This window comes from Brachyhypopomus gauderio, chromosome 20 (genome assembly GCF_052324685.1).
Source record: "Brachyhypopomus gauderio isolate BG-103 chromosome 20, BGAUD_0.2, whole genome shotgun sequence".
Classification (NCBI taxonomy): domain Eukaryota; kingdom Metazoa; phylum Chordata; class Actinopteri; order Gymnotiformes; family Hypopomidae; genus Brachyhypopomus; species Brachyhypopomus gauderio.
In genome coordinates this window covers 6,602,148-6,627,015 of record NC_135230.1, presented here as the reverse complement: position 1 = coordinate 6,627,015, position 24,868 = coordinate 6,602,148, and the positions used below count along the sequence as shown (strand labels likewise).

The following is a 24,868-nucleotide window of genomic DNA, read 5'->3' as shown; positions in this document are numbered from 1 at the left end:
CTGTACGACACATACACACTTCAGTGTAGGGCTGTACGACACATACACACCAGTGTAGGGCTGTACGACACACACTTCAGTGTAGGGCTGTACGACACACACTTCAGTGTAGGGCTGTACAACACACACTTCAGTGTAGGACTGTACGACACGTACACACTTCAGTGTAGGGCTGTACGACACGTACACACTTCAGTATGGGGCTGTACGACACATATACACTTCAGTATGGGGCTGTACGACACGTACACACTTCAGTACGACTCATTGTTAAAGTGAAAACAGTCCTTTGAGTGTTTCTCTTCATTTCATCAGCAAAACTGCCTGTCATTGGGTGGCAACCTTGCGTCTGTGCACAACAAACAAAATTTCCTCAAGCTCTTCACAAAGAGACAGACTGGCAGCTACACACGAACCTGGATCGGCCTCCATGATGGATTTCAGGTAGTCGACCTCCTTTAAGTTCACAACCTGTTCCTAACGACAGAGGAAATTGATGTAGTGGATGTGGAAATAGATGTTGCTGGATAGAAAAAATTTAATAAAAAGCAGAGACAGTGAATTAAAGATGATGCAGCTAACTGATACAACTAAATCATGTGCTGACATAACATGTAGAGTGTAGTTACATTATTGTAGTTACACTGCTGTAGTTGCATTGTTGTAAAGTAGATAATTATGTAGTTAATAAATAAAGTAGTTAAATAAACAACATAAATATTTAATTCCAAGTAAATAAAACAGACCATTCCAGAGACGTTTTTGCCACTAATACAAAATTCTTTTTTCATTTTACCAGCTTAATTAAAATATTTTTTACTATACAATTATCAAATTTATTTCATTTATTGCAATAATGTTGTCAGGGCTGGCTCGGATGCCGTACCATCTACCTCCACAAGGAGCACCCGAGTCAGGGCTGGCTCGGATGCCGTTCCATCTACCTCCACAAGAGGCACCCGAGCCAGCTCTAGGCTCCAGCAACGCAATCAGCAATGATCTGTCTCACCTGTTGCCATGGCTTCTTAAGGAAGCTCGTGGAGACGGATCATTGCTGATTCGTTTTGGTTATGCCGTCGCGTTTTCAGCCTCTCCCTGTTTTCTCTGTTGCTGCGTTTGCCTCTGTAGGTGTCCCGTCACCTATCTCTCCTGTCTGTTTTCTCTGTCCTTTTTCGAGTTTCTATCTCTTGCGTCGCTTACTGACCTCCCTCAAGTTTTCCTCAACCTGTTTCCCTTCCTATCCCATTGCTGTTTTGTGTGGGAAGGGTTTTTTGTTTGAGAAGCTTTTATTGCTATCAGCCAGCTACTTCCCCTGGCGTCCTTGGTTTACTTTGTTTTCTTTTGCGCGTTGAGAAGTCCGCGTTTATTTAGGCGCTCCTTTTGGTTCTGTCGTTTTGTGGCACTTGGTTCCACCTCTCCCTTGCTCTCTCTAACGCGGTGTGTTTGTCCCTACCCACCGTCGTTACAAATGTATTCACTTTATTACAAGACTTTCATTATTTATTTATTATTGTCACTGTGGGGAGGCCGGGTAGCCGCCAGAGGGCACGTGTCACAGTTCGAACTACCTCACAGCACACGCCCCCGAGCACCAAACCACTCCCTCGGTCCCAAACACCACATTACTAGCACCTGTCCCTGTTTATGTTGTGCACTATTTATTCCCGCAGGTCGTTCGGTCCAGTGCTGCACATTGCCCCACTGGAGCTCATCTCTGGACCTCTCATCAATTCGTCGTTTGTTGGGCCTCTGCTTTGCGTTTGCTGCTCTGCAGCTTTTCTGTTCGATCCTTTTTATTATATAAGATATGGAGAATAAAGAACAAGCAGACCAACCCTCGCCTTCGGCCACCTCTGTTCCTGCATCACAATTATTTTCAGAATTTTGTTTGGCTGTGGAGTGATGGTACCAAGTATGACTTCAGCGCATGGAATTCTGGGGAACCAAATAATTACGAAGATACTGAGCATTGGGCAGAAATGAACTTCGGAGGTAAAGCCACAAACCATCTGTTTTCTGAAATAATGCACAGTTTGCAACACATGCCAATACACCGTGCAACTCAAGTTTTCCAAATTTCTTTCTACATGAATACATGATTATTGGCTTTTGCAAAAGTTATGCCTATAACTAATAGAAATTCTGTAATTCCCCAGATTAAGTCCTCTGGAATGATACACCCTGTAATCACCAGCACTACTCTGTGTGTAAACAACCAGCAAATATTGAAGTGTCTTTCCTGTCATCAGAGCCCTAATCAAAAGCTGGTTTTGCATCAAAAATAAAAATGAATAAAGATTTAGCAATTATCAATTTTGCCATCATGTATTTCAATGCTTAACGTTGATTTTGTCTGTTTGCTGGTATCCACCACCTACTGGTATTACGTCCTTCATTCAGTGCACTGTTGTTGTGTCTATATAAATATTACTTTCCCAAAGATGTTCATTTTTCTGTTTTGATTGACTGGTCCTACCTGATCGAGGTATGGGGTCTTTATGTTGCTCCAAACAAATGTTGTCATGGCCAGAGGTGGGTAGGAACGCGTTACATTTACTCCGTTACATTTACTCAAGTAGCTTTTTGGACAAAAATGTACTTGTAAGAGTAGTTTTAATATGAACGACTTTTACTTTTACTTGAGTAAATATGTGCTGAGAAAAACGCGACTTTTACTCCGTTACAATCGGATTTGCGCCGCGCGCTACCGTTACTTTCGTTTTGTAAATAATTCGTCTTTTCAGTGAGAAGACTGACCAACGTCTCGTCACCCGAGTATGAGTGACCAATCAAATGAAGCCGGTCAATCACGTGATCACATACGCAAACTTTCTCCAACGTTAGCAAAAAAGTGACAGAAAAACCTCCCGAGCATCCCTGGCCTCACAGGCAATGTTTACATTACAAACGTGTAAAAGGACAGTTATATAATGCGCTGTCAGTTGTGTCTGCTAAAACGTGTGTACATTTCAGCCTACAAGAACTCAACATCAAATTTGAGGAAACACGATACGATAAGTTTGCCGTATATATAATTTTGTGTAATGCTATCTCTAAGGTAGGCTATACGTTTGTACGATGTAATTATTAAATGTAACGCAGTACAATACTAAAAACCAATTCAAACTAGCAATATGATTTAGTTGAACCAAAGTTTGCTACAAATTGGCGTCAAGATGTAGCTACACGTATTGGCTGACAGTCTCATCAGTTAGTGCCTTTGTGGAACACATTAAAGTTAAACACAGGTTTACACACAAGTTAAACATAAAGTTACACAGGTCTAATAATTAGGAACAAACTAAAATACAAATTATTTATAATAAATACATTTTATATATTATATATTTTTATAATAAATTATTTTTGTTATCATTAAAAGTCAGTTTCCAGTAATTCAATTTCCCATGATGTAATTTATTGACACAAGACAGTACTCATACATTTACTCACTACTTGAGTAGCTTTTTATCAAAGAAGTACTTTTTTACTTTTACTCAAGTAAATTTTTGGATGCATACTTTTACTTGAGTAACATTTGGTTCAAGTAACAGTAATTTTACTTGAGTAAAATTGTTGAATACTCTACCCACCTCTGGTCATGGCTTATAGACACAATGGTTACAATGTCATGTTGGATGTGACAGGAATTCTATATCACACACACTGGTTAGAGCAGCTGGCTGGTGTCATCATGGTTTCCATCAGAATGAAGGGATGCTGAATTTGAACTCAGTCATTAGTCCCTCAACACCTGTATGTCACGTGAAGCTAAATGAATGGTGTTGAATGATGTGGCACACTGAGGATTTGTGTTCACATAAATGTTGCCTCCCTTCAATCAGAATGCTAAACTATGAATCTAAACAACATTTGTATACTTAAGCTAATTATGTAATTCAGGGACTGTTCAAACGCTTAAGAATTGCAATTCTTGAAATTATTTGCTAGCGTACTGAATGGAAATGACCATATTTGTAATATTTCATATCTTAGTTTTGATCCGTTTGTAAAGCCAATGGCGCTGAGTGATTTGGAGGTGGACACACAGGCTGAGAAGAGTGAGATCTGTTCAGGGCAAATTCAGATTCATTGTTGTTTACACAGTCCAGGGTAGAAAAGCCATGATGTCCAGATAGAGAGATACCACTAACATGAATCACTGGGTTAGACGTTTACAAGAATTACCATAAACACAATAGTCACATAACCATAAACCATTATTATAGGCTAGAAATATCAGTATATAAAAGACATGTAGATATCATACAACAAAGACCAGCAACTAGAGACCAAACAGGGATTACATACACAACACTGTTAAGGAACTCAACTAGGGACACATGAAATCATCTGCCAGGGGCGGGGTTATAAAATACCAAGCAGGGAAAATCAGAATGCAAACAAAAGCACATGGAACATGACAACAAATACATGATTGACAGATGAACACAATCTTGACAGGAAGGGGCGGAGCCAAGTGTGACACCTTTAATGTTCGTAGACACAATGTTCCCTGTTCTTTTATGATTAACAGTAATTGAAGGGCATATAAGTTAAAAAAAGACAAAACACATGAATATATATTAAAAATGAGACAAGAAAATACATTTTCATCACAGAACAAGTTTCAGCAGTCCACTGTGGTGAGTATGATATTGTTTCCTTCCGACACTGAGAAGGTGACAGCTAGATGGTTGGCACACACAGATGGTTGGGGGGACATTGAGGATGTTCATTATTCCTGGTGATGGCACAATACAGATTTCAGCTGATGGAACACACAGAGTTTGAGGAGGGGAGAGGGGTGTCCTGGAAATGGACTTCAGAACAGAACTGATGGGAGGAGAACCAGGTCTGCGTGTTATTGTGAATTAGAAGCATGAGAAAAAATACTGACCAGTGTGCCTGTCTTGAGTCTTTTAGAGGTTTACAGACACTGCAGGTTCTTGTGATCAGGTATGACAGTGAATGGATGCAAACCTCCCTACCTGAGGGTCAGAACGCTAGTTCTACATAGGGACAATGGGCCTCACCTGCCTGGGCTTCTCTGCTCTTAGCTGCACACAGCTGGCTGAATGGTGCACAGTGGAGCTCAGCTGCTTCTGGCTCTTGCCTGCTGATGGTGAGCCATGCAGGCTGAGTGTGGAGATCCCACTGTGCTCTCAAGTTCTGGATTTGCAAATTGGCAAATTCCAAACACACCTATAAATCCCGACTGGTCCCGTTGTCCAGTGCTGCATATTCCTTGAGCTGGACCTGCGAGAGCCTGTCCACCTGTTCCTGTTACCCTCCGGTCCATCGTTCATCATGTAGTTTACATATATATGACTGGAAACCTTGTGTGCTGCACACTGGGTCCACCGCTCATAGATCATAGATGTAATTTTTAGATGCACATTCACAGACCACAGTCTCTACATTATTTAGTTAAACGGTGATATTGTAAGTGTGTTGCACTGGTATCAGTGCATCAGGAATTTTGAAAAGACACAACATGAAATTAATTTGAAAAATATCTGCTGTGTTCTGAGAAAAATATCAATTGAACCAAAACATTTTAGACTTTACAGAAATAAAGAAGACAGGTTTACTTAAAGAAATGTTAAATCATCATGAAATTCTTAAACTGCACACTGTCAATAAATTGCCCAATGAAGCAGGTTCCTCATTTAATACCATGAAACAGCATAAACCTTTTGAACTTTCAGCTATGAAGCTCATCCTGTAAGTTAGAAACAGCTAAGTGGTTTGCCATACAAAAATGGACAGCCAACAGTGATCAGAAATAGGGGTACCTATTACAGGACACAGTGACATTAGGTGTAAGTCCTTATAGCGACCACTAAGGGAATGTCAGAGTTAATGATGTGGTGAGAGGTCAAATGTCATGAACAAGGCAGAAGGAGGCTGATAATATACCATGTAATTGTACCCTTATATGACATGATATTGTATGTAACTGTACCCTCCTAAGATGGGATATAAGGCCCGATGAAGACCAGGTGAAGGTTTGCTCACCCATGGGGCTGCAGACCACATGTGGGTCCTGGACATCCAGGAGGAGACACAACTGGTCAGTACCAAAAGCTACAGCACCAGGGACAAACATTCAACTTGCTCCTGGTCCACTACATCTTCTATGATTATAATTCTCATCATTCTTATAGTATATCACATTCATTCTTATAACTTATTTGCATATTGAACTTTAAATGAACATGTTTTGACATGCTGCTGGCACTTAGCAGAACACTTGAACACTAGAAAACCGGAACACTGGAACACTTGAACACTTGAACACTAGAACTAGAACACTAGCCACAGCGTACTACGCTAGGTGTGGAGAAAGGAGAGGAAGTTAAAAAATACAGTCTCACATTTGACCGCTGGTGCTAGCAAATGACTTTCAGGCGTGAGAAAATATTCTCCTTATATGGAGTTAAAACCTTTCAATGTGTTTTTTTTTCACTGCTGTATTGCAGTGCTGACTATACAGTTACAAGTGAACGCCAGGGTATAAAATGAAGTGCCTTGTTTCAGTTGGTAAACCTTTTCACCAAAGGAGCAGGAATACCACTTTGCTGCGTTGTTGACTACCCTGGTATGATTTTGTTTTATTACATGCATTGAACTGCATTGTTTGTACCAATTCAAAATGTTCTGCCTGTAATCCTACACTGTATCTGGGTATTTTCAAAGGGTTCAACCAAAATGCCGGCATTCGTGCTTCTTGTGCTTTGCATCTTGGCTCTGAATGGATATGAGACAGGTAACGTCACAGAACACACTGACAAAAAATACTAGACACATGCTGATGCTGGTGATGTAAATGGTGATTTTGGTGTTTTTGGTGTTGCTACAGTCATAATTCATAGGAAGTGTTCCACCGGTTGGGAGAAATTTGGGCAATACTGCTACAAATACATGGCTGAGTCGAAGAAATGGGCCGAGGCAGAGGTATTCACATCTGTAGTTCACATCTGTCAGCATCCAGTCCACATAGCAGAAAATACCATACACACTTCACTATAGGGCTTTATGACTCATACACGCTTCAATATAGGGCTGTACGACTCATAGGTAAAGTGAAAACATTCCTTTGAATGTTTCTCTTCATTTCATCAGCAAAACTGCCTGTCATTGGGCGGTAACCTTGCGTCTGTGCACAACAAAGAAACACAAAATTTCCTCAAGGACTTCACAAAGAAACAGACTGGCAGCTACGAACGAACCTGGATTGGCCTCCACGATGCACCACAGGTATCGACCTGTTCACAACCTGTTCCTAATGACACAGGAAATCGATGTAGTCGCTGGATAGAGTAAAACTAATGATTAAAAAATACAGACAATTAGTAATTAATCATTATCACTTTCATGCAATTAAATCATGTGCCGATGTCACATATAGAGTGTAGTAAGACATTGTAGTTACATTATTGTAGATACATTATTGTAGTTACATTGCTGTAGTTCTTAAATGCAAAAATGCAAGTAGTAACAGTGACTGTATGCTTTTCTCATTTATTCATAACTTCAATATTAAAAGTAGATTAAGGAATAAAGTAAATAAAGTTATTAAATAAACATAAATATTTTAAAAGCAAATGTATAAAAATAGCATTCCAGTGATTTGTTTCTACCAGTATAAAATACTTTTTGAAATTGTTATTTTTTAATCAAGTATTAGATTCATTGCATGTATTACTATAATCAGTTAGCTTTATTAGAAGACATCTACTGTTTTTTTTTTTTTTTGTCATTTTATCAGGATTTTATTTGGCTGTGGAGTGATGGTACCAAGTTTGATTTCAGCGCATGGCATTCTGGGGAGCCAAGCAATGGAGGCTGGGCTGAGAAATGTGTAGAAATGAACTATGGAGGTAAACCCACAAGTCTGCAGCACATCTGATCAATGCCGTACGCAACACTTGCGTAAACACACTCGCAACCAGATTTTTCCACAAAACTTATACATTTTTATTGTCATTTATCAAATGATGAATATATGAATATTGCTTTTTGCAAAAGTTATGCCTATGACTAATATATTTCTGAACTTCTCCAGACGAGGTGCTCTGGAATGACGACCGCTGCAATCACGATCACTTCTATGTGTGTCAGAAACGATCAAGGCTGGACCTTCCAAACGTGACACGCTAACTGTCATCCTGTCATCAAAACTGTTATCACCAAAAATAATTTATATAATATAATATATATATATATATATATATATATATATATATATATATATATATATATATATATATATATATATATATATATATATATTCATATATATAAATTATATATATATAATTTGTTTTCGTGAATAAAGAACAACATCAGCCTCGTGACTTCCTGCTTTCTCCTAAAACATGTCAAAACGTTTACTTCAGTGCACAAGTGCACAATTCAGCATCCAGCTAACATCTTGGGGAGCGTCTGAATATGACAGTTAGCTAGAAACTACTCATCTCATCATAGTAAATATTTAAAACTGAACATTATTATGAAGGGCTGAACCTAAAAATGAGGACCGGTGTTCTTCTGCACCCTGTAATGATTTCCATCATTCCTCTGTGTGTGTGAGAGAGAGAGAGAGAAAGAGAGAGAGAGAGAGAGAGAGAGAGAGAGAGAGACAGGAGTACCTCGGTCGTAGTGATGGGAATCCTGGCTCTTTGGATGGAGCGGTATGTTCAATATTTATTCTGGCAGCAGGAGGCGCTACTGGGTAAAATATGTATAATATTGATTTTAATATCAATTATGAACAATTATGCACATTTTGCTACCTTGTCTTAAATGTAGGTCTAATTCAACACTTAAAGGATAAACATTGTTTATTTTAAAAAAGTACTCAAATTGACAAGTAATGTTTAATAGCTATAATTAAACTAAAAATATTTTAATTAAAAAAGTTTGAACCATTTGATGTTAACGTGTAGTTAAACTGGACATAAAAAACAACAAGAAACACTAAAACAACTTACTAAAATGTACTAAATTACATTTTCTAGCGATGCTCATTTGCTGAACGTTTCCTCTGTAGCAGGATTACGTCTCTCTCGCGCGCACCCTGTCTGCGCGTGCAGGAGGGCGATACTGAAAGTGTTTTCGGACTTTAATTTCAGCAATAAACAGCACTCACTATGAGCAACTGATTGATTACCTCTATTGATACGAAGCGGAATGGGTGGATTGCAGCAGGTATGAACTACGCAGAAATAAACAGACAAATGAATACATTGAAACGGCTCGCAGAGGTGCGACTCGGTGACAGAGTCTCCGTGTTTTGACCGGTAGACCGTGAAGATAAGTTTAATCGGCCCAAGTAGGTTTGCCACCTAGGTCTGACAAAAAATAGGGACACTCTGTCATACGCGAACGTAAATTGTTACCGGGGGCGGGTGTAAAATGAACACAAATAAAATGAAACTAAATAGTCTAAATAGTCGTTTGAACTAACCTAGTGAAAACCGGGACATTAAATGATTTTTTTTTTTGCCGGGACCGAATGTTAAAAAGAAGGAAAACCGGGACAGGTGGCAATCCTAGGCCCAAGCCATCTCTACTTCGTCAGCGGTTGCTGAGTGTGTCACGACCATGAAACTTGTGTACTTACAAAGTGCAGTCCAAATGTCAATAATTCAGTGTGCTGCGCCATCTACTAGTATTACGTCCATCATTCAGTACGCATATTCCTATTTTTAAAGACGATCTTTATTCCTCCTGTTGATGTTCAAGTTTCAGACTTTGGATTTCATGAATGGATAACCCTCCATGCCTTAATATAGTGAGTTAATCCTGCCTGTTGTTGTCTGGGTTAAGGCTTAAATAATGTCTTCAGACAGACAGGCACATGTCATTTTCCACCGCTGCTTATGTTTGATCTTTACTTCAGATGCCACGATCATCTCTCTACTTTCCTACATCTCAGGAACATCTCAAGATCCACACCTACAGTGACAGCGACCGTCACTTAGGGTGGTTAAATGGGTGCTTTGGCTACTATGTCAGAGAGCTGGCTCTTTGGTCTTGTGGTAGTACCTCATTTTGGACCTAGGTTCAAGTCCTGGGTAGGGTGGTTGCCTTCAGCCGTTGTCACACCTACCTACCTACATGTGTATGTCATCCTGACTATTTACAGTCCCACACTTGGAGTCCTTTCTTACTATGTCTTTATGTTGATAAACGATCTCTTGGAGTGGTTATGTTATGGCTGACACAGTAATTTTATTTCACACAAATTACTTGGTTAGGGCAGCTGGCTGGTGTCGTCATGGTTTCTTGGCATTTTCGAGGCGTGCTTTCAGAATGTTTCAGCAAATGTTTTATTTCTAAGGGCACTCTAAGCCTTAAGAAGTTCTGTTTTAGGACACACATGCTTTTCTCTGGGAACATTTCAGCACTGGCTCTGATTGGAGCAGCTGGTGGCTTTCAGGGTCAGGTCAGGCTCTGTAATATAACTTGCTGTCTTTTCCAATCAAGATGTTGTAGTTTTACAGTACGTTTTGACCCCTGTGCCTGCAGCTTCGTCAGACCTCTGTCCATTCCCGCTCGGTTTGGATATGTGCCGTTTGCGTCCAGCCTTTCTCCGCATTTAGTCTTGTACGGAGCACACAGCATTCTTGTGTTTATTAAAATGAAACCAGAGATGGGGTGCAAACAGCCTGTTCTCTCTTAATGTGAAGATGGTTCAAGCCTGTGTCACGTCACCATTTGCCATGTTTTTCGCGGGGCTTTTACGTCTTCCAGTGAGTGGCTCCTTTGTCCATTGTGGCCCGGTCGTAGTCCAGAGACGGGAGGGCAGCGACGGTACCAGGCTGCTCCCACACCAGAGAAACAGAGGATCTGTCAGGAGGGCTCCTCCACACTAGGTCCAGACGTCTGTCTTTTTATGTGATTTCATAGTACTCACTGTCGTGTGTACACCCGTGACCCAGTTTTTGAATAAGCCCATGCATCTAGTCCGTGGAATGTTCTAGAACAGCGAGCTCCCTGCAGTTTTCCTGCAGGTAACATCCGAAGCCTATATGGTGGTTTGGCTATAGCAATCGAATTTCTCCTGACACAGTCAATAAAAGTCTTATCTAATAAAGTAGTCTAGGATTAGTCTAGGCCACTGTGCTGTCCGATCTATTACATTTGTTTGCCTTTGGCCAATTTAAATTTTAGATTTCCACTCTACACAAAACTTCGTAGTACATCAAGAGTATGTGTAATCAGAACAATGCTCACTTAACACATAATTTATGGCGCCATTGTAACAACTGTTCTATAACTACCAAGTGACAGTAGTTCAAGTTGGTTTATAATGCAGAACATTTTACAAACATGGTTGGTTGGTATCGTTTTTTTTTTCTGTAATGTCATCCTATATGACAATCACATTAATGTGTGCTAATTCATTTGGACCTGACAATTTAATTCAGTGTTTTTTAATTTATGCAGAAACATGACATGGTGATTGGCTGAAGGGTGTTATCATGTTTCCAATATCCTTGCTTCTCCTATATGGTTCTTTCATCCTCTATGAGTCATTTAGCCCATCAAGCCTGTAGCTGTAAAAATGAGCAGGAAAGAGAGACAGACAGGAGGAGGCAGAAAGCAAGTTAGACAGAGAGCACAAAACATACCCACACTCCAAAAGGAACCAATGAGCCGGGACCATCTGCACTCTGATAGGCTGCTTTGCCACAGCCTTGGAGAAAAGGCTCCTCTCCCACTGGCAAGTGCGTGCCGCTGACTGTGTGCGCTGCTTCTGTCGCTGTAGTGCGTAAGGAGGCAGGGGAGGGGGGGGTAGAGGGGAGCTGGAGTAGAAACGCGCACTGCAAAATACACACAGGCCTCCACCCCTGCTGTCAGGGACATGGGAGCCGCTCCGAGCTGCACGCAGCAAACCTCAGCACCATCCACACCTCCGAGCCAAACCAGCTATGGAGAAAAGGTAAGGCTGTTTCATTTATCTCCGTCTTCCTCACACACACACACACATACACATACGCAGAGGAAAAGACGAGTGAGAGCTGAAGAAGGATGTAGCGTCAGCCTCCGCTACACCGGTGCAGCATATTGCCCCCGGGAGGCGAGCACGGGGGCGGGCAAGAGGGCTGGGAGGAGGAGGTGGTGGAGGAGAGGAGATGGATGCTCACACACGCAGTCAGGCTGGAGGGATTAACGCCAGGTTCTCGCCCCGGGCCCCGCAAGAAATGTTGTGGCTGCTGATTACCATGACGGTCTGCACTGTCACCAGCTTCCATTAGGTATTTCAAGGCGTTCCACATGACACTCCTACAACCTCCTGTTGGATGTTAGGCCTTACATGTAGTGTTGGTTTGATCATTGGTCTAATGTCTACAAATTCTGCAGCGGTCAAAAAACTGGCGTTAATATAGCTCCTCGCTCCCAGGTGCACCTCTGTGGCTTTACATCGTACATGTCAGGGGTGGAAAAGAACAAGAAAATCCTTCAAAGCAGAAAACAATCTCAAATGCTTGAAGTGCCAATCATATGTATATGATTTGTCCAATGACATCAGCTTCAGAAGCAGCGTGTCTGGCTGTTCCTAATCCTCTGCAGTTATTGTCTGCTTGTTGATTTGTAGTTACTGCCATTAGCTTGATTGCACACACTGAGCTGGACTAAGGCACTTTTGTCTGATTACATTTTCTTCAGGACTTCAGAACCTCTCCTCTCAAATATTCACCGGCTATATTCCCCACTACGCATGTCAAATTCCCTTTAAATCAGTGCATCCTGTTCCTGCCGATCCTCGGCGACATTAAGTGCTGGTGACGCTCGCATGATTAGAGCGGCGTTTCTGTTCATGCTGCTGTCACTGGCCTGTGTGCTATAACGTGAAAGCTTGGCGGACTGCTCACGAGCGCTCGTGTGAAAATGAGCATGGATGGATTACAACCCGAAGAAGCTCATCACACAAACCGTCCTGAAAGGAAGGAATGCTACCCTGGACATTTGTAACTGTGTGTGGGTCCCACGTGGTGAAGAGAAGACTCATTATTTGAGGGTTGAAGACTGTCGGTGCTAAAATAATCAGATCTGGAAACTTAAAAAATGTTACAACTGAATTATAACATTGCTGCTCTTTAAAAAGGGGATCTGAGTCTATAAATGTGTCATATTACCTCTGGTTAGACTTTGAACTAAATGGATTACTAAGGGTATTTTTTTCACTATACACCCCCCCTCCCCCCCCCCCCCTCCCGGTAAAGAAAACGGGTAATGTGCTCCATTGGCTACCGGTCCAGTTTCCGAAGATTACAATTGTGTTTTTTTGGTACCCACCCAAGCATGACAGCAACAAGGATTAATGGTGCTTGGGGGTGGAGCTAGCAGCACCCTTCATTGCTGATTCGTTCCGTAAACACTCTAAACATACATATGACACCTTATATAAACACACAAACAAACAACGTGCTGGTTTTAAATCGCTTCAAAATTAATAGCCTGCAGATTTTATAACCATTTCACGTGTCTGAAGGTGTCAAGGAAGAACACGAAGGGTTAACTAAGACCTGAAGTTCCATTCAGGCAGTTTTACCACAGATCGAATGATACTGTGCAGTATTACTGCCCAGTACAAGAACCTATACTTTTTTGTGTTTTTGTGCAATGTATGTATGCTTTATCTTAAGGTTGACAGAACTGGAATTTTAAAGAATGAATATATCTCAAGATCTGAACCATCTTAGTCGTCTTAGTGGTTGTCATTTCTCTATGTCAGCTGCCCCACTCCCACTTTGTGTGTGTGTGTGTCTGACTGTGTGGGCATGGGTAGGGGGATGTATGTGTGCTTGTGTGCCTGTGTGAGTGAGTGGAGGGTGTGTGTGTATGTGGGGGTGTATGTATGTTCGATACCATATGGTGGCTACTTCTGGGTCAAAAGAGCTTTGATTGTGGTTCAATTATTGATGGAGTCTATGAGTCACTATGAGGATAATGGGCATATGTCCACATATTTGAAAGTGTGGTTCTCTTCCTAATGTTCCATAATTCTTTACACTTGGAGTAACTTCCCAGAATCCATCCTTGTGAAAGATTCTTTAAAGTTTGATCTGAATGTAAGGACCTCTGAGAGAAAAAACAGAAATAGCTTAAGAAGAGGATCCTTTTTTGCAGCATAAATGAAAAGACACACATAAAAGATGTTACTTTCGTCTTACAGTGTGTGTGTGTGTGTGTGTGTGTGTGTGTGTGTGTGTGTGTGGTGGGGGTGGATGGAAGACTGACAGAGACAGTGAGAGTTTCTGCATCAGCAGAATGCTGAACTGTGAGAATGAGAAAGAACTTAGCTAGCTCCTGTCTCTCTGTTCGCCACGGCCTTCATCACCACTGCTCTTGCCTCCTCATCAGGTTAGGGATTATGGCCTTTCCAGCTGTGCAATCAAAGTGAAAAGACAAACATACAGAACTATATGGTTCTGTATTGTGTGATTTGTGTGTGACTTGTGTATTTGTCTGTATTTTGTGTAATTTGTGTGTTAACGGGCCGCCCAATGGAGGATGGGTTCCCTTTTGAGTCTTGGTTCTCCCGAGGTTTCTTCCTATTTCCCACCATCATAGGGAGTTTTTCCTCGCCACTGTCGCCTTTGGCTTGCTCATTAGGGTTCTGGACCCATAGTATTGTTAACCTTTTAAATCCTGTAAAGCGCTTTGTGACAACATATGTTGTGAAAAGCGCTATACAAATAAACTTTGATTTGATTTGATATGGTGGTGGTCAACAGTAATACCTATGTCTTTGGAGGCCAAATGCAAAGACATGAACATTCTATTTTGTGTGTTTGTGTGTGTGTATGTGTTTGCTCACGCATACACGTCTGTGCAGGGTCCCGTGTAAGATGAGGGATGATTCCACTGGGCCCATGCAGCTCTCTGTCTCCAGTGCTGTAGATACACGTTCTCATCCTGGTCTCCCTGCACTGCAAGCATTTGCAAAAACACTCACTCTGAACTTCGTATCCTAAAGGTGAGAAATGTACTGTATGCAAATGTACTGTATGTGCTTGATTTATCATTTGACTCATTTGTATCTTAATCTCCTTTCATACGACTTAACGCTCATATGCTCTGTGTAATATTTTTCAATAGGCCTACATCAATTTTGTCTTTTGTTCACATCGGTAGTACTCTAAACGGCACAGTAAAACTTCAATGACACTCCTAACTCACTGCCCGACAGCAGAAGACGTTACACACGTCTTGCAGTTTTGCAGCTGAGCAGATTACAGCACTGTTTCTTATTCTGAGTCCTCAGTTGAGCATATTACAGCACTGTTCTCGTCCTAAGTCCTCAGCACACACGGACAGTCCACTCTCTTACTCTGTTTTGCTCTTTAACAGGTCCTAGGCTGCTCACACCAAGCCCTTAATTACAATCAAGAAAGCAGAGATATGATCCATGCTGTAGGTCTCCAGACCTGGTGCTGAGGAATACTGTATTGGAGGGATTCTAACATCGTAGCATCTGCTCCTTAAATCCTGCCCTTCATTTCAGAATGGTCTTGTTTGTCTGCAGTTGCCATAGCAGTCTGTGCAGTTTCCTCCTCCAACCACATGGAGGCGCAGCAAGGTTCTCCCGACAGCAGCAGTGAGGAATGTACCGTTTTGGAGGCTCTGCCTGGGAAGGGCGGAGTCATCTGCTCTCAGCACAAAGGAAAAGTAGGAACACGCAAACACACATGCACACACACACACACACACACACACACACCTGTAGCAGCGAATTTGTGAGGACTAAGTTTAAACCTTTTACTGACTCTGAACTGGCGTTGGCCAGGAGTCTTCCCTCACCACAAATGTGTCCTCGTGTAAAAGCCCAATGCGTGTTTGTATGGGACAGGCAAATGTCCTCACATATGAAGAAAGTCAACACTAGCTAATACACACTCACACATGGCACACATAATTTGCTGATGACAAAACATCTACCTCTCCCATTAATATGTGCCCTAGGAAGTACAGACAGAACTCAACCTCAAAAGAACACTTAGAAGAACACTTTGATAACACTTAGGAGAACACTTTGAAGTGATCATATGGGAGAGATTAAGTATACCTCAATAACTAACACAACTATAACACACTTGCACAGATTTTGACTTTCTGAGATTCTGATGTTAAGATTTTTGTCGAAAAGATGAAAACAATGTAGTTCGTAAACTGGGGTGAATTTATGATACAATTTGAAAGGTTTTACATTTTAGTTAGTAGAAAATGGTTTAATGTGCTTATGCTACAGACATACCTTAAACATTTAACCCCATGCAGGTCTAGCTTGCTACACGCCACTCTTGTAATAACATACCATTCATATAATCTTCAATGTTGTTACTGAAAAAGTTATGGTAGATACCGAATAACCTGATTTAAGATGGAAGAAGCCAAAGCTCCTTTTAACGCTTGTTGTTGTGTTTCCAGGTTTCAACACTGTACTGCTTGCCGTGTGAGATTGCTGTGTGTAAGGACTGTATCGTGGGTGAGCATGTAAACCACCCCACTGATGAACTGGTGAAAATCGTAAGCGAGCAGGTCACAGCTTTGACGGAAAGACTGGACGCAGCTAAGAACAGGTCTGTCTGCAGATCACGCACTTCAAATAATTGGATATGAAAGACACTACAAATTATTCTCAATAAGAACACATTTTAAATGAATTCAGATCTGTATGTTTATTGCACCAACATACATCTATTTTCTGCATATAAATGCATTAACATATCCTTAGTAAGCAACAAAGACAAAACATTTGCTTAATAAAAAAGTGCAAAAAGGAATTTGAACTCCTTCATATCAAAGAACTGTAACGCGTAGCGCGCTGCGGAGCGAGGAGGCGGACACAAACGCTGAGAAAAGCGAGATTTAATAAGGGGAATTCCATAGGCGAAGTCGTTTGTACATGCACGGATCAAAACGGGAGACCGTCCAAGTGGTCAACAGGACAGGCAGGAGTCGTAACAGGAGAGCCATTCACAACGGAGAAACACAACGGAGACGGAAAATTCCAGAACAGCGATGACAGAGATAATCCACAAAACCGAACAAACCACAAATAACCAACAACGGGCAAAACACAGAGATACAAGTGCACAGGACTAAACTAGACACAGCTGAACACAATGACGACACGGGCGTGACAGACAGAGAGAAACCAGGGCAACAGACACGCAGGACGGGATAACCGGGCAAGGAACAACACTGACACGAGGAACAGGGACACCGGAGTGACAGCTAGGAGAGGGGAGCGTAGCCCTACGTGACAAGAACAAAAAAAGTTTTTTTCTTTTAATTATTAAATTATTATTGATCTATTTGCGCCCGCAGGCCGCCAGTTGCCCATCCCTGCTTTACACCAATGTTTCTAATAACATTGTCAGGATGCAATGACAGCTTAATTCGTAATTATTTGACCAACTGACCAAATTAGTAATGAATATAATTAAATTAATTCAGTAATTCAGCAATTCAGTAATTAACTGACCAAAATGTGGCTCACATGAATGGAAATGTGGTTATTATTTTGGAGTTTGTGCCGTTGAAATGGTTTGATTGTCACAAGCAGGCTCCCTCAGATAAGGGAGGCCGCCCAGACGCTGAGGGAGATCCAACAGCGCTTGAGCGCTCAGAAGAGCACGATGGAGGAAGACATCCACTCGTCCTTCAGCGAGCTGCACAAGACGCTGGACACGCGCAAGAGCGTCCTGCTCATGGAGTTAGAGGTCACCTACGGACTCAAACAGAAGGTCTGTGCGTGTGTCCACAATCAAGACGGCAGACTTGTTGATTGTACTTGTTTTTTCATAGGTAAATTATGCTAGAACCTATAATGGAAAACATATAATATATGAGTGCCCGTGTGTTCACTACAGGTACTACAGAATCAGCTGGACACACTGCTGAAAGAAGAAGCAGCCATCAGCAGGAACAGCACCCTAACAGGAGAGGCCCTAGGGGGCACCAGTGAGGCCCTCATTCTCCAGACCCACAAAGACATTGGAGAGAGGCTGAGTGAGCTGGCCAGCCAGGGTCTTCCCCTCCAGCCTGAGGAGAATGACCAACTTGAGCTCATGATAGAGGTCGAGGGACTTCGCAAGTCCATCCACAACTTGGGGACCATAGTCACCACCAATGCTGTGGCCAGCCAGACCGAGGCTTCTGGAGACGGCTTGGAGCTGTGTGTTGTGGGCCAGCCGGCTTCCGTCATCATAACCACCCGAGACAAGTCCGGGGGCCTGTGCAAGTCGGGCAACGCTGTCATCTCAGCGGAAGTCTACACGCCAGACGGCAGCGTCGCAGACGGAGAGATTCTGGATCACAAGAACGGGACTTACGAGTTTCTTTACACCTTGCACAAGGAGGGAGACTTCAGCCTGGTCCTGAGGCTTTATGACCAGCACATAAAAGGAAGCCCCTTCAGATTAAAGGTGACCAGCTCCCCAGACGACTCCCCACCGACCACCTCAGGAGCCAATGCTGCCTCCACCGGCTCCAGCGATGGGGGAGCGAGGAGGCGCAGTGCCAAATCTCCCGGCAGCAGGAGTCGGCAGAAAGGGCTTCGGAGAGGAGGAAGCCTGTTCAGCACCCCTAAGAAGAAGGTGAATCCCATAGAGGATGACCTCATCTTTAGAATCGGTAAGTGCCACGAGGTTCGGCCTCCTTTTCCTTGTAACTGTGGGATACCATACAGTGCAAATTTATGCCTCGATGCAATTGCACTCACATTGAGAATCCAACACGTGATACAACCAATGAACAATCTGCATGTGCAGGCAAGAAAAAGTTACACGTATCTGTGATGGCAGGAACAAGAACCAAACCAAAGAACCAGAAACAAAACTTCATGTGCTATATTGCATCAGTACTGCTGTATTCGTCTATCCATCAATACTGCTATATATGTTTATCTATTAGAACAGTACAATACAAGACTGGACTCAGCCTTGTCTTGATCTTGACCAAAGATCTTTCCAAGTCTCTTCTTTGGTATCAATTGAGACATACTGCAGCTTAAAAAAATGGAATAGATAAAAATGACCTGCTAAAAGATTAAACTGAATGACTAACAGTACCATTACTCTCAGACATTGTTATGCATTGGTCCTTCAGTTTCTTTCGAGGTATGAGTAGATGTGATATTAATAGCAGTGAAACACCTAGTCGTACTGTTCATATATTCAGTGGATCTCTGAGGTTTGTCCCGACCTGGCCAGATAGCCAGATCAGAGGAATCACAAATGACAACTAAATCTGTACAATTAATCCCCTGAATCCAATATATACTTTTGTTTCAATGTGTTTTTTAACCCAATTCTCACATATATCAAAGGTAACGTTGTCAAATACCTAATAAATATTTAATTTACCTATTAAATATTTAATTTACAAGGCAGGCTCAAGTTGTAAGAGAATTGACATTTGAAGACAATTACTAACATTAAACACTTTCGAGGTGTCTATAGTCTAGTCGTTCATTATTATTTTATCATCTTTGATCTCATTGTCCCACAGGAACAAAAGGAAGAAATAAAGGGGAGTTTACCAACCTACAGGGTGTAGCAGCCTCTACGGAAAGCATCCTGATTGCAGACAGTAATAATCAGTGTGTGCAGGTGATTCAAACTTGCTTTCTTTTTCAAAACATTTAACATGTGGAAAATGCTGCACTTTGGCAATCAAACGTTTGGGGTATTAATTTTGCCCCAGAGGATGTCACACTCCATCCTAAGAGAGAAAGGCTTTAAGTCACTTCATCATCCATTTTACGTTTTTTTATTTTCAAAGGTATGAATTGTTCAACAGTCCTTCCATAGATTTCAGAGTAAGTCACTGTTCATTGATGTATTGTGTGTATAGAAACTCTGTCCCTCCCTTCGCATTTACCTTCGTTGCCTTCATATCATACCTGAAATGTGAATGCTCTGTATGTCTGACCACAACCCCTTCCTCACTGCCTCAACATGCACGAGTCTACAAGTCTTGAATTGTACAGTAGGTTTTGCTTAGTAGACTGTTACTGTGGCATTTGGAAATCAGAACTGAATAAAGGAAAAAAAAAACCTACATTTGGATGTACAGATCTTCTCCAACCAGGGAGAGTTTCTGAGCCGGTTTGGAGTACGTGGCCGATCGCCAGGGCAACTTCAGAGGCCCACAGGGGTCGCTGTGCATCCAAACGGTGACATCATCATTGCTGACTATGACAACAAATGGGTCAGCATCTTCACAAGTGATGGCAAATACAAGGTGTGTGAAATACAATAATTCTTGAATGTGCTACAAATCGTGCTAAATTATGATAGAAAGCAATTTACGTATTTGAAGTTAGTTTCAAACTCAGACCACTAGTACTGGATTATCATCACAATAAGGCATCGATCCAGGCTGCTTGTGTTTTTGATTACACACTAATTCCCAGAGTGGTATAACTTATTAAATATATCTCCATTATGCTGTGAAATTGCAGACATGGTAGTAATGTGAAATTAGTTAACAGCTGTCATTAACCTTCAAAAGCTGTTTGCATGACACCCTGTACCCAAAAGATACCCCACTGCCGTATGGATGTTTTGTCACATCTGAGCAGTGCACTTTCCCTGCATTATGGCCAGTTTTGTAGTACTGTTCTCTACTACCCCCCAGGCGAAGCTGGGATCTGGACGTCTAATGGGCCCCAAAGGCGTGTCTGTAGATCAGAACGGTCACGTTATTGTCGTGGACAACAAGGCCTGCATGGTGTTCATCTTCCAACCCAGTGGGAAACTCATAACAAAGTTTGGCAGCAGAGGCAATGGTGACACGCAGTTTGCAGGTAAACCGGGGAAGACAACCGGCATCACTGGTCAGCATGGCAAAATGTTAATGTGTATTAGAGTAGTCTGTGAATTTAACATCTCTGAGATTGTAAACATGGATGAGCTGTAATTACAGGCAAACCATTTACCAATTAACTCAATAAGAACAATGTCTTTCATTTTCCCAGGTCCCCACTTTGCAGCAGTGAACAATAATAACGAAATAATAGTAACAGACTTCCATAATCACTCAGTCAAGGTACCATTGCTGCATGTTTCAATGCTGACCTTAGTTTGACTTTACAAATGCTCAAGCTTCAAACACTATTGTAAGGTCATTAACCTGCAGCTGTCTTCACTGTATAACATTGAGTCACCTAATCCTATTCTATATAGTCCTAAATTGCCATCTGTCAATGATATGTGTTGTATGTATATTAATCTTTTATATGCATTTGTATCTCCTCTTGCTTTGGCGTCTGGTTTCCTGACTGGCCAACTTATCATCACAGGTGTTCAGTGCTGAAGGGGAGTTCCTGCTTAAATTTGGTTCCAATGGCGAGGGAAATGGCCAGTTCAACGCTCCCACAGGCGTAGCGGTGGACGTGAACGGGAACATCATCGTAGCTGACTGGGGAAACAGTCGCATACAGGTACGGAACCCACGGGGACGGCGACCAACCAAAGAGTGGCATCTTAGGGCACTTCTCAGCTTGCTAGTACAAATTACAGTACACAAATGCTGTTCTCAAAATCAATCCATGAAAGGAACACATGAGGGAACTCAAGTTTTGGTTTTAGAGGTTAAATCAAGTTAGACGAGTTAAATGAGAAACTACACAACCTGCAGGTTTCGAAGAACCGAGCTCATTCGTTTGGCTGTTTCGATACAACGATGACCAACGTAACTGTTTCACTGGACCCTCTCTGTCTCGCCAGGTGTTTGACGGTAGTGGCTCGTTCCTCTCGTACATCAACACGGCTGCGGATCCTCTTTACGGGCCACAAGGCCTCGCCCTGACCTCCGACGGCCATGTTGTGGTGGCCGACTCTGGGAACCATTGCTTCAAGGTGTATCGCTACCTTCAGTGATTTGGGAGTAACACCGCTGACACGCGCCAGTGTGCTTCATGGACACCGTAGCCATGCTGCATGGGTCTAGATCTTGCATTTGATTTGCAAATGTATCCATACTCTCCCCCTACCCCCCATGTTAACCGCTTCCTCCTTGCTGTAATGGGCTCATGTTGGCTTGGAAACGGTACACTTTGTTTTGTTTTTTTGCTACTATCAGAAATAAGAAGGCGGGCCATGTCTCATCGAGTAATTAGCCGCCTCGGGATGCCTCTGCCAAATACCAACTTCGTTGTGGTAGAGTTTTGTGCAGCCAAGCTTCGGGAAGCGTATGAAGAGCATTATGGTATATTTGGGAGTTTCGCATGTCCTGCTTTCACTGTCCTGCCCTGCTTTAAATGCACGATCAACATAAACCGTTGCCGACATAAGAAAATCTCGCAACTCCATTTGTCACTCTTTTATTTTATTATATTATTTATTTATTTATTTTTTACTTTAACACATGTACTCATTATATGCCCATACCATTGTAGGGTATCATTCTGTAGAGCAAACACATAGAAAAAGGTACAAGACAACTTGGAATAAAATCTCAAAGGTGCACTGACAGATTTTAAGAACTTACTTTCTTTACCTATAAAGTTCGTTTTTGGAGATTTGAGGTTTTCTTACAAAAGTGACAAAATACACCTGTCAGTGACTAACAGAACAAGTTCTAGTACTTTCCAAAGTATCAGCTCTTCAACGCATTCATCCCAAGCCCATTTCTTAGACATCTTATCCAAATACACTATATTGCCAAAAGTATTCTCTCACCCATCCAAATTATCAGAATCAGGTGTTCCAATCACTTCCAAGGCCACTGGTGCGTAAAATTAAGCACCTAGGCATGCACCTAGGTTTTTACAAACATCTGTGAACGAATGGGTCACTCTCAGCAAAGTGAATTCCAGCGTGGAACGGTGATAGGATGCCACCTCTGCAAAAATTCAGTTTTGAAATTTCCACATTACTAAATATTCCAGTCAACTCTTAGCTGCATTATAAGACAATGAAAGAAAATGGTAGGCCACGTAAACTGATGGGAGTGTGGAGTGGGGTCAGCAGATGCCGAAGCGCACAGTGTGAAGAGGTCACCAACTTTCTCTCAGTCAGTCACTACAAACATCCAAACTTCATGTGGCCTTCAGATTAGCTCAAGAACAGTGCACAGAGAGCTTCATGAGATGGGTTTCCATGGCCGAGCAGCTGCATTCAAGACATACATCACGAAGTGCAAAGCAAAGCGTCGGATGCAGTAGAGTAAAGCACGCTGCAACTAGACTCTAGAGCAGTGGAGGCGTGTTCTCTGGAGTGACGAATTGCACTTCTCCATCTGGCAATCTGATGGCCGACAATTCCATGCTCCCAACTTTGGGGGAACAGTTTGAAGCTGGCCCCTTCCTCATCCAACATGACTGTGCACCAGTGCACAAAGCAAGGTCCATAAAGACATGGGTGGCAGAGTCTGGTGTGGATGAACTTGACTGGCCTGCACAGAGTCCTGACCTCAACCCGACAGGACACCTTTGGGATGAATTAGAGAGGACACTGAGAACCAGGTCTTCTTGTCCAACATCATTTATGTGACCTCACAAATGTGCTTCTGTAAGAATGGTCAAAGATCCCCATGAACACACTCCTAAACCTTGTGGACAGCCTTCACAGAAGAGTTCTAGCTGCAAAGGGTGGACCAATGTTATATCGAACCCTATGGACTAGGATTGGGATTTTTTGGCAATATAGTGTATGTCCTGAATGACGTCCATCAATGGATTCATGCATTCAAACCACAGAAGGGTAATTGGTGCAGGTAATTAATTACCCACCTCTTCAAGGTCTGGTGCATTACACAGCGATTTCATTAGGGAAGCAGGTTCCTTATGAGAAATCCACCTTGCACCTACTAAATCAACACATAAAACATCTGATACATGCAAAAAAACAAAAACAAAAAAACACAAAAAAGGGAAAAATTTGTAGTACGTAAGACACAGAAATTAAATTTGTGTCATGTAAAAAAATGTTTTGGAGGTTTACCAGCCTACAAGCAGATCCACGCAACACATTACTGTCTCGCCTCCTTCTAGGACTATGCTAGCTCTTGAACAGCAAATGTTAGGCCTCTATTTTTATTTAAAATATTTAAAAGGGAAAAAAAATCTATATTTATGTATTTATTTTAAATAATGTTTCAAAGTAAAGTGGAAAAACGTGGTCAGTTTTCACTAAGTTGGTTTCCTGCAGTTTGTTAAGTATTTTCCTTGCTGGCCAGTTGATGATGTATTTAAGCTTTTCAATTTAATGTCAGGTTTGATAGTGCTTATCCGTTCTTTGTTGGACATTTTGATCAATATAGTAGGGACCTCAGAAGCATGTTTCACACAATTAAAATAGATTAGGGACAGCTCCATTCACTCATGATGCTTTTCAATAGCAATACGTATCAACATAAAAGGTTTCATACTGTTCATTTTAAGTTCTTGCTGTTAACTATTTCACATTACTTTCCAATTTTGTTCATGTTTTAACAGTTTACTCTTGTACTGATTATTTCATTTGTACTGATGAATCTTGTTTTAGATAAGAGTTCCCTTGAATATTAATGTTCTGTGCAAAAAAAAAAAAAACCCACACCATAACATTTGTAATATTTGTTTTATCAACACAAATCTCATTCCAAATCCCAAATAACTAATTTCCTTTCATCACCTGGCTAAGGTATGCTTGTTTACAGTTTAAAGCCAACAATATGCCTGCTTGGACTTCTAATGTTGAGATCACCTTATCACTAACTAATATCATGATGATGGTGAAAAACATTAAAAATATTGACTGCAGAAAACATTGTGGTTCTCTTTGAGTATAAAAAAATCAGAGCACAAAAATTTACTCAATCATTTGCCAAGTTTTTGGACATTTAAAAAAGGGAT

General features: G+C 41.7%; 3 protein-coding genes across 5 annotated transcripts; all 3 read left to right on the top strand.

The window, feature by feature from the left end:
* Positions 1–197: 197 nt before the first annotated feature.
* Positions 198–2,328, top strand: LOC143484620 (uncharacterized). The gene is made up of 3 exons (XM_076983435.1): positions 198–245; positions 316–444; positions 1,671–2,328. The coding sequence occupies exons 1-3, from the start codon at positions 198–200 to the stop codon at positions 2,097–2,099; spliced, it is 606 nt and encodes a 201-aa protein (XP_076839550.1). The 3' UTR covers positions 2,100–2,328.
* A 4,196-nt stretch (positions 2,329–6,524) lies between these two features.
* LOC143483977 (ladderlectin-like) lies at positions 6,525–8,226 on the top strand. The gene is made up of 6 exons (XM_076982385.1): positions 6,525–6,604; positions 6,703–6,772; positions 6,866–6,960; positions 7,129–7,263; positions 7,775–7,886; positions 8,072–8,226. The coding sequence occupies exons 2-6, from the start codon at positions 6,715–6,717 to the stop codon at positions 8,164–8,166; spliced, it is 495 nt and encodes a 164-aa protein (XP_076838500.1). The 5' UTR covers positions 6,525–6,604; positions 6,703–6,714; the 3' UTR covers positions 8,167–8,226.
* An 849-nt stretch (positions 8,227–9,075) lies between these two features.
* trim2b (tripartite motif containing 2b) lies at positions 9,076–24,780 on the top strand. Of its 3 annotated transcripts, none has more exons than XM_076982381.1 (12): positions 9,076–9,216; positions 14,858–14,998; positions 15,548–15,690; positions 16,450–16,601; positions 17,588–17,771; positions 17,898–18,660; positions 19,537–19,637; positions 20,104–20,271; positions 20,668–20,836; positions 21,008–21,078; positions 21,332–21,472; positions 21,759–24,780. In XM_076982381.1, the coding sequence occupies exons 3-12, from the start codon at positions 15,586–15,588 to the stop codon at positions 21,909–21,911; spliced, it is 2,007 nt and encodes a 668-aa protein (XP_076838496.1). In that variant the 5' UTR covers positions 9,076–9,216; positions 14,858–14,998; positions 15,548–15,585; the 3' UTR covers positions 21,912–24,780. The 3 variants fall into 3 exon arrangements, with proteins under 3 accessions (XP_076838496.1, XP_076838495.1, XP_076838497.1); XM_076982380.1 differs by lacking the exon at positions 9,076–9,216 and adding an exon at positions 11,386–11,956; XM_076982382.1 differs by lacking the exon at positions 9,076–9,216 and adding an exon at positions 11,390–11,956 and having other exon boundaries at positions 17,591–17,771.
* The last annotated feature ends 88 nt before the right edge of the window (positions 24,781–24,868 follow it).

Excerpts from the sequence above, each read along its gene's own strand:
- LOC143484620 (XM_076983435.1), top strand. The coding sequence starts at position 198 with ATGGGGCTGTACGACACATATACACTTCAGTATGGGGCTGTACGACAC. Across the intron at positions 246-315 it reads AGTATGGGGCTGTACGACAC|CAAAACTGCCTGTCATTGGG; the intron begins GTACACACTTCA and ends TCATTTCATCAG. Across the intron at positions 445-1,670 it reads GCCTCCATGATGGATTTCAG|GTCGTTCGGTCCAGTGCTGC; the intron begins GTAGTCGACCTC and ends TTATTCCCGCAG.
- LOC143483977 (XM_076982385.1), top strand. The coding sequence starts at position 6,715 with ATGCCGGCATTCGTGCTTCTTGTGCTTTGCATCTTGGCTCTGAATGGA. Across the intron at positions 7,264-7,774 it reads GCCTCCACGATGCACCACAG|GATTTTATTTGGCTGTGGAG; the intron begins GTATCGACCTGT and ends TCATTTTATCAG. Across the intron at positions 7,887-8,071 it reads TGTAGAAATGAACTATGGAG|ACGAGGTGCTCTGGAATGAC; the intron begins GTAAACCCACAA and ends GAACTTCTCCAG.
- trim2b (XM_076982381.1), top strand. The coding sequence starts at position 15,586 with ATGGAGGCGCAGCAAGGTTCTCCCGACAGCAGCAGTGAGGAATGTACC. Across the intron at positions 15,691-16,449 it reads GCTCTCAGCACAAAGGAAAA|GTTTCAACACTGTACTGCTT; the intron begins GTAGGAACACGC and ends TTGTGTTTCCAG. Across the intron at positions 20,272-20,667 it reads CAAGTGATGGCAAATACAAG|GCGAAGCTGGGATCTGGACG; the intron begins GTGTGTGAAATA and ends ACTACCCCCCAG.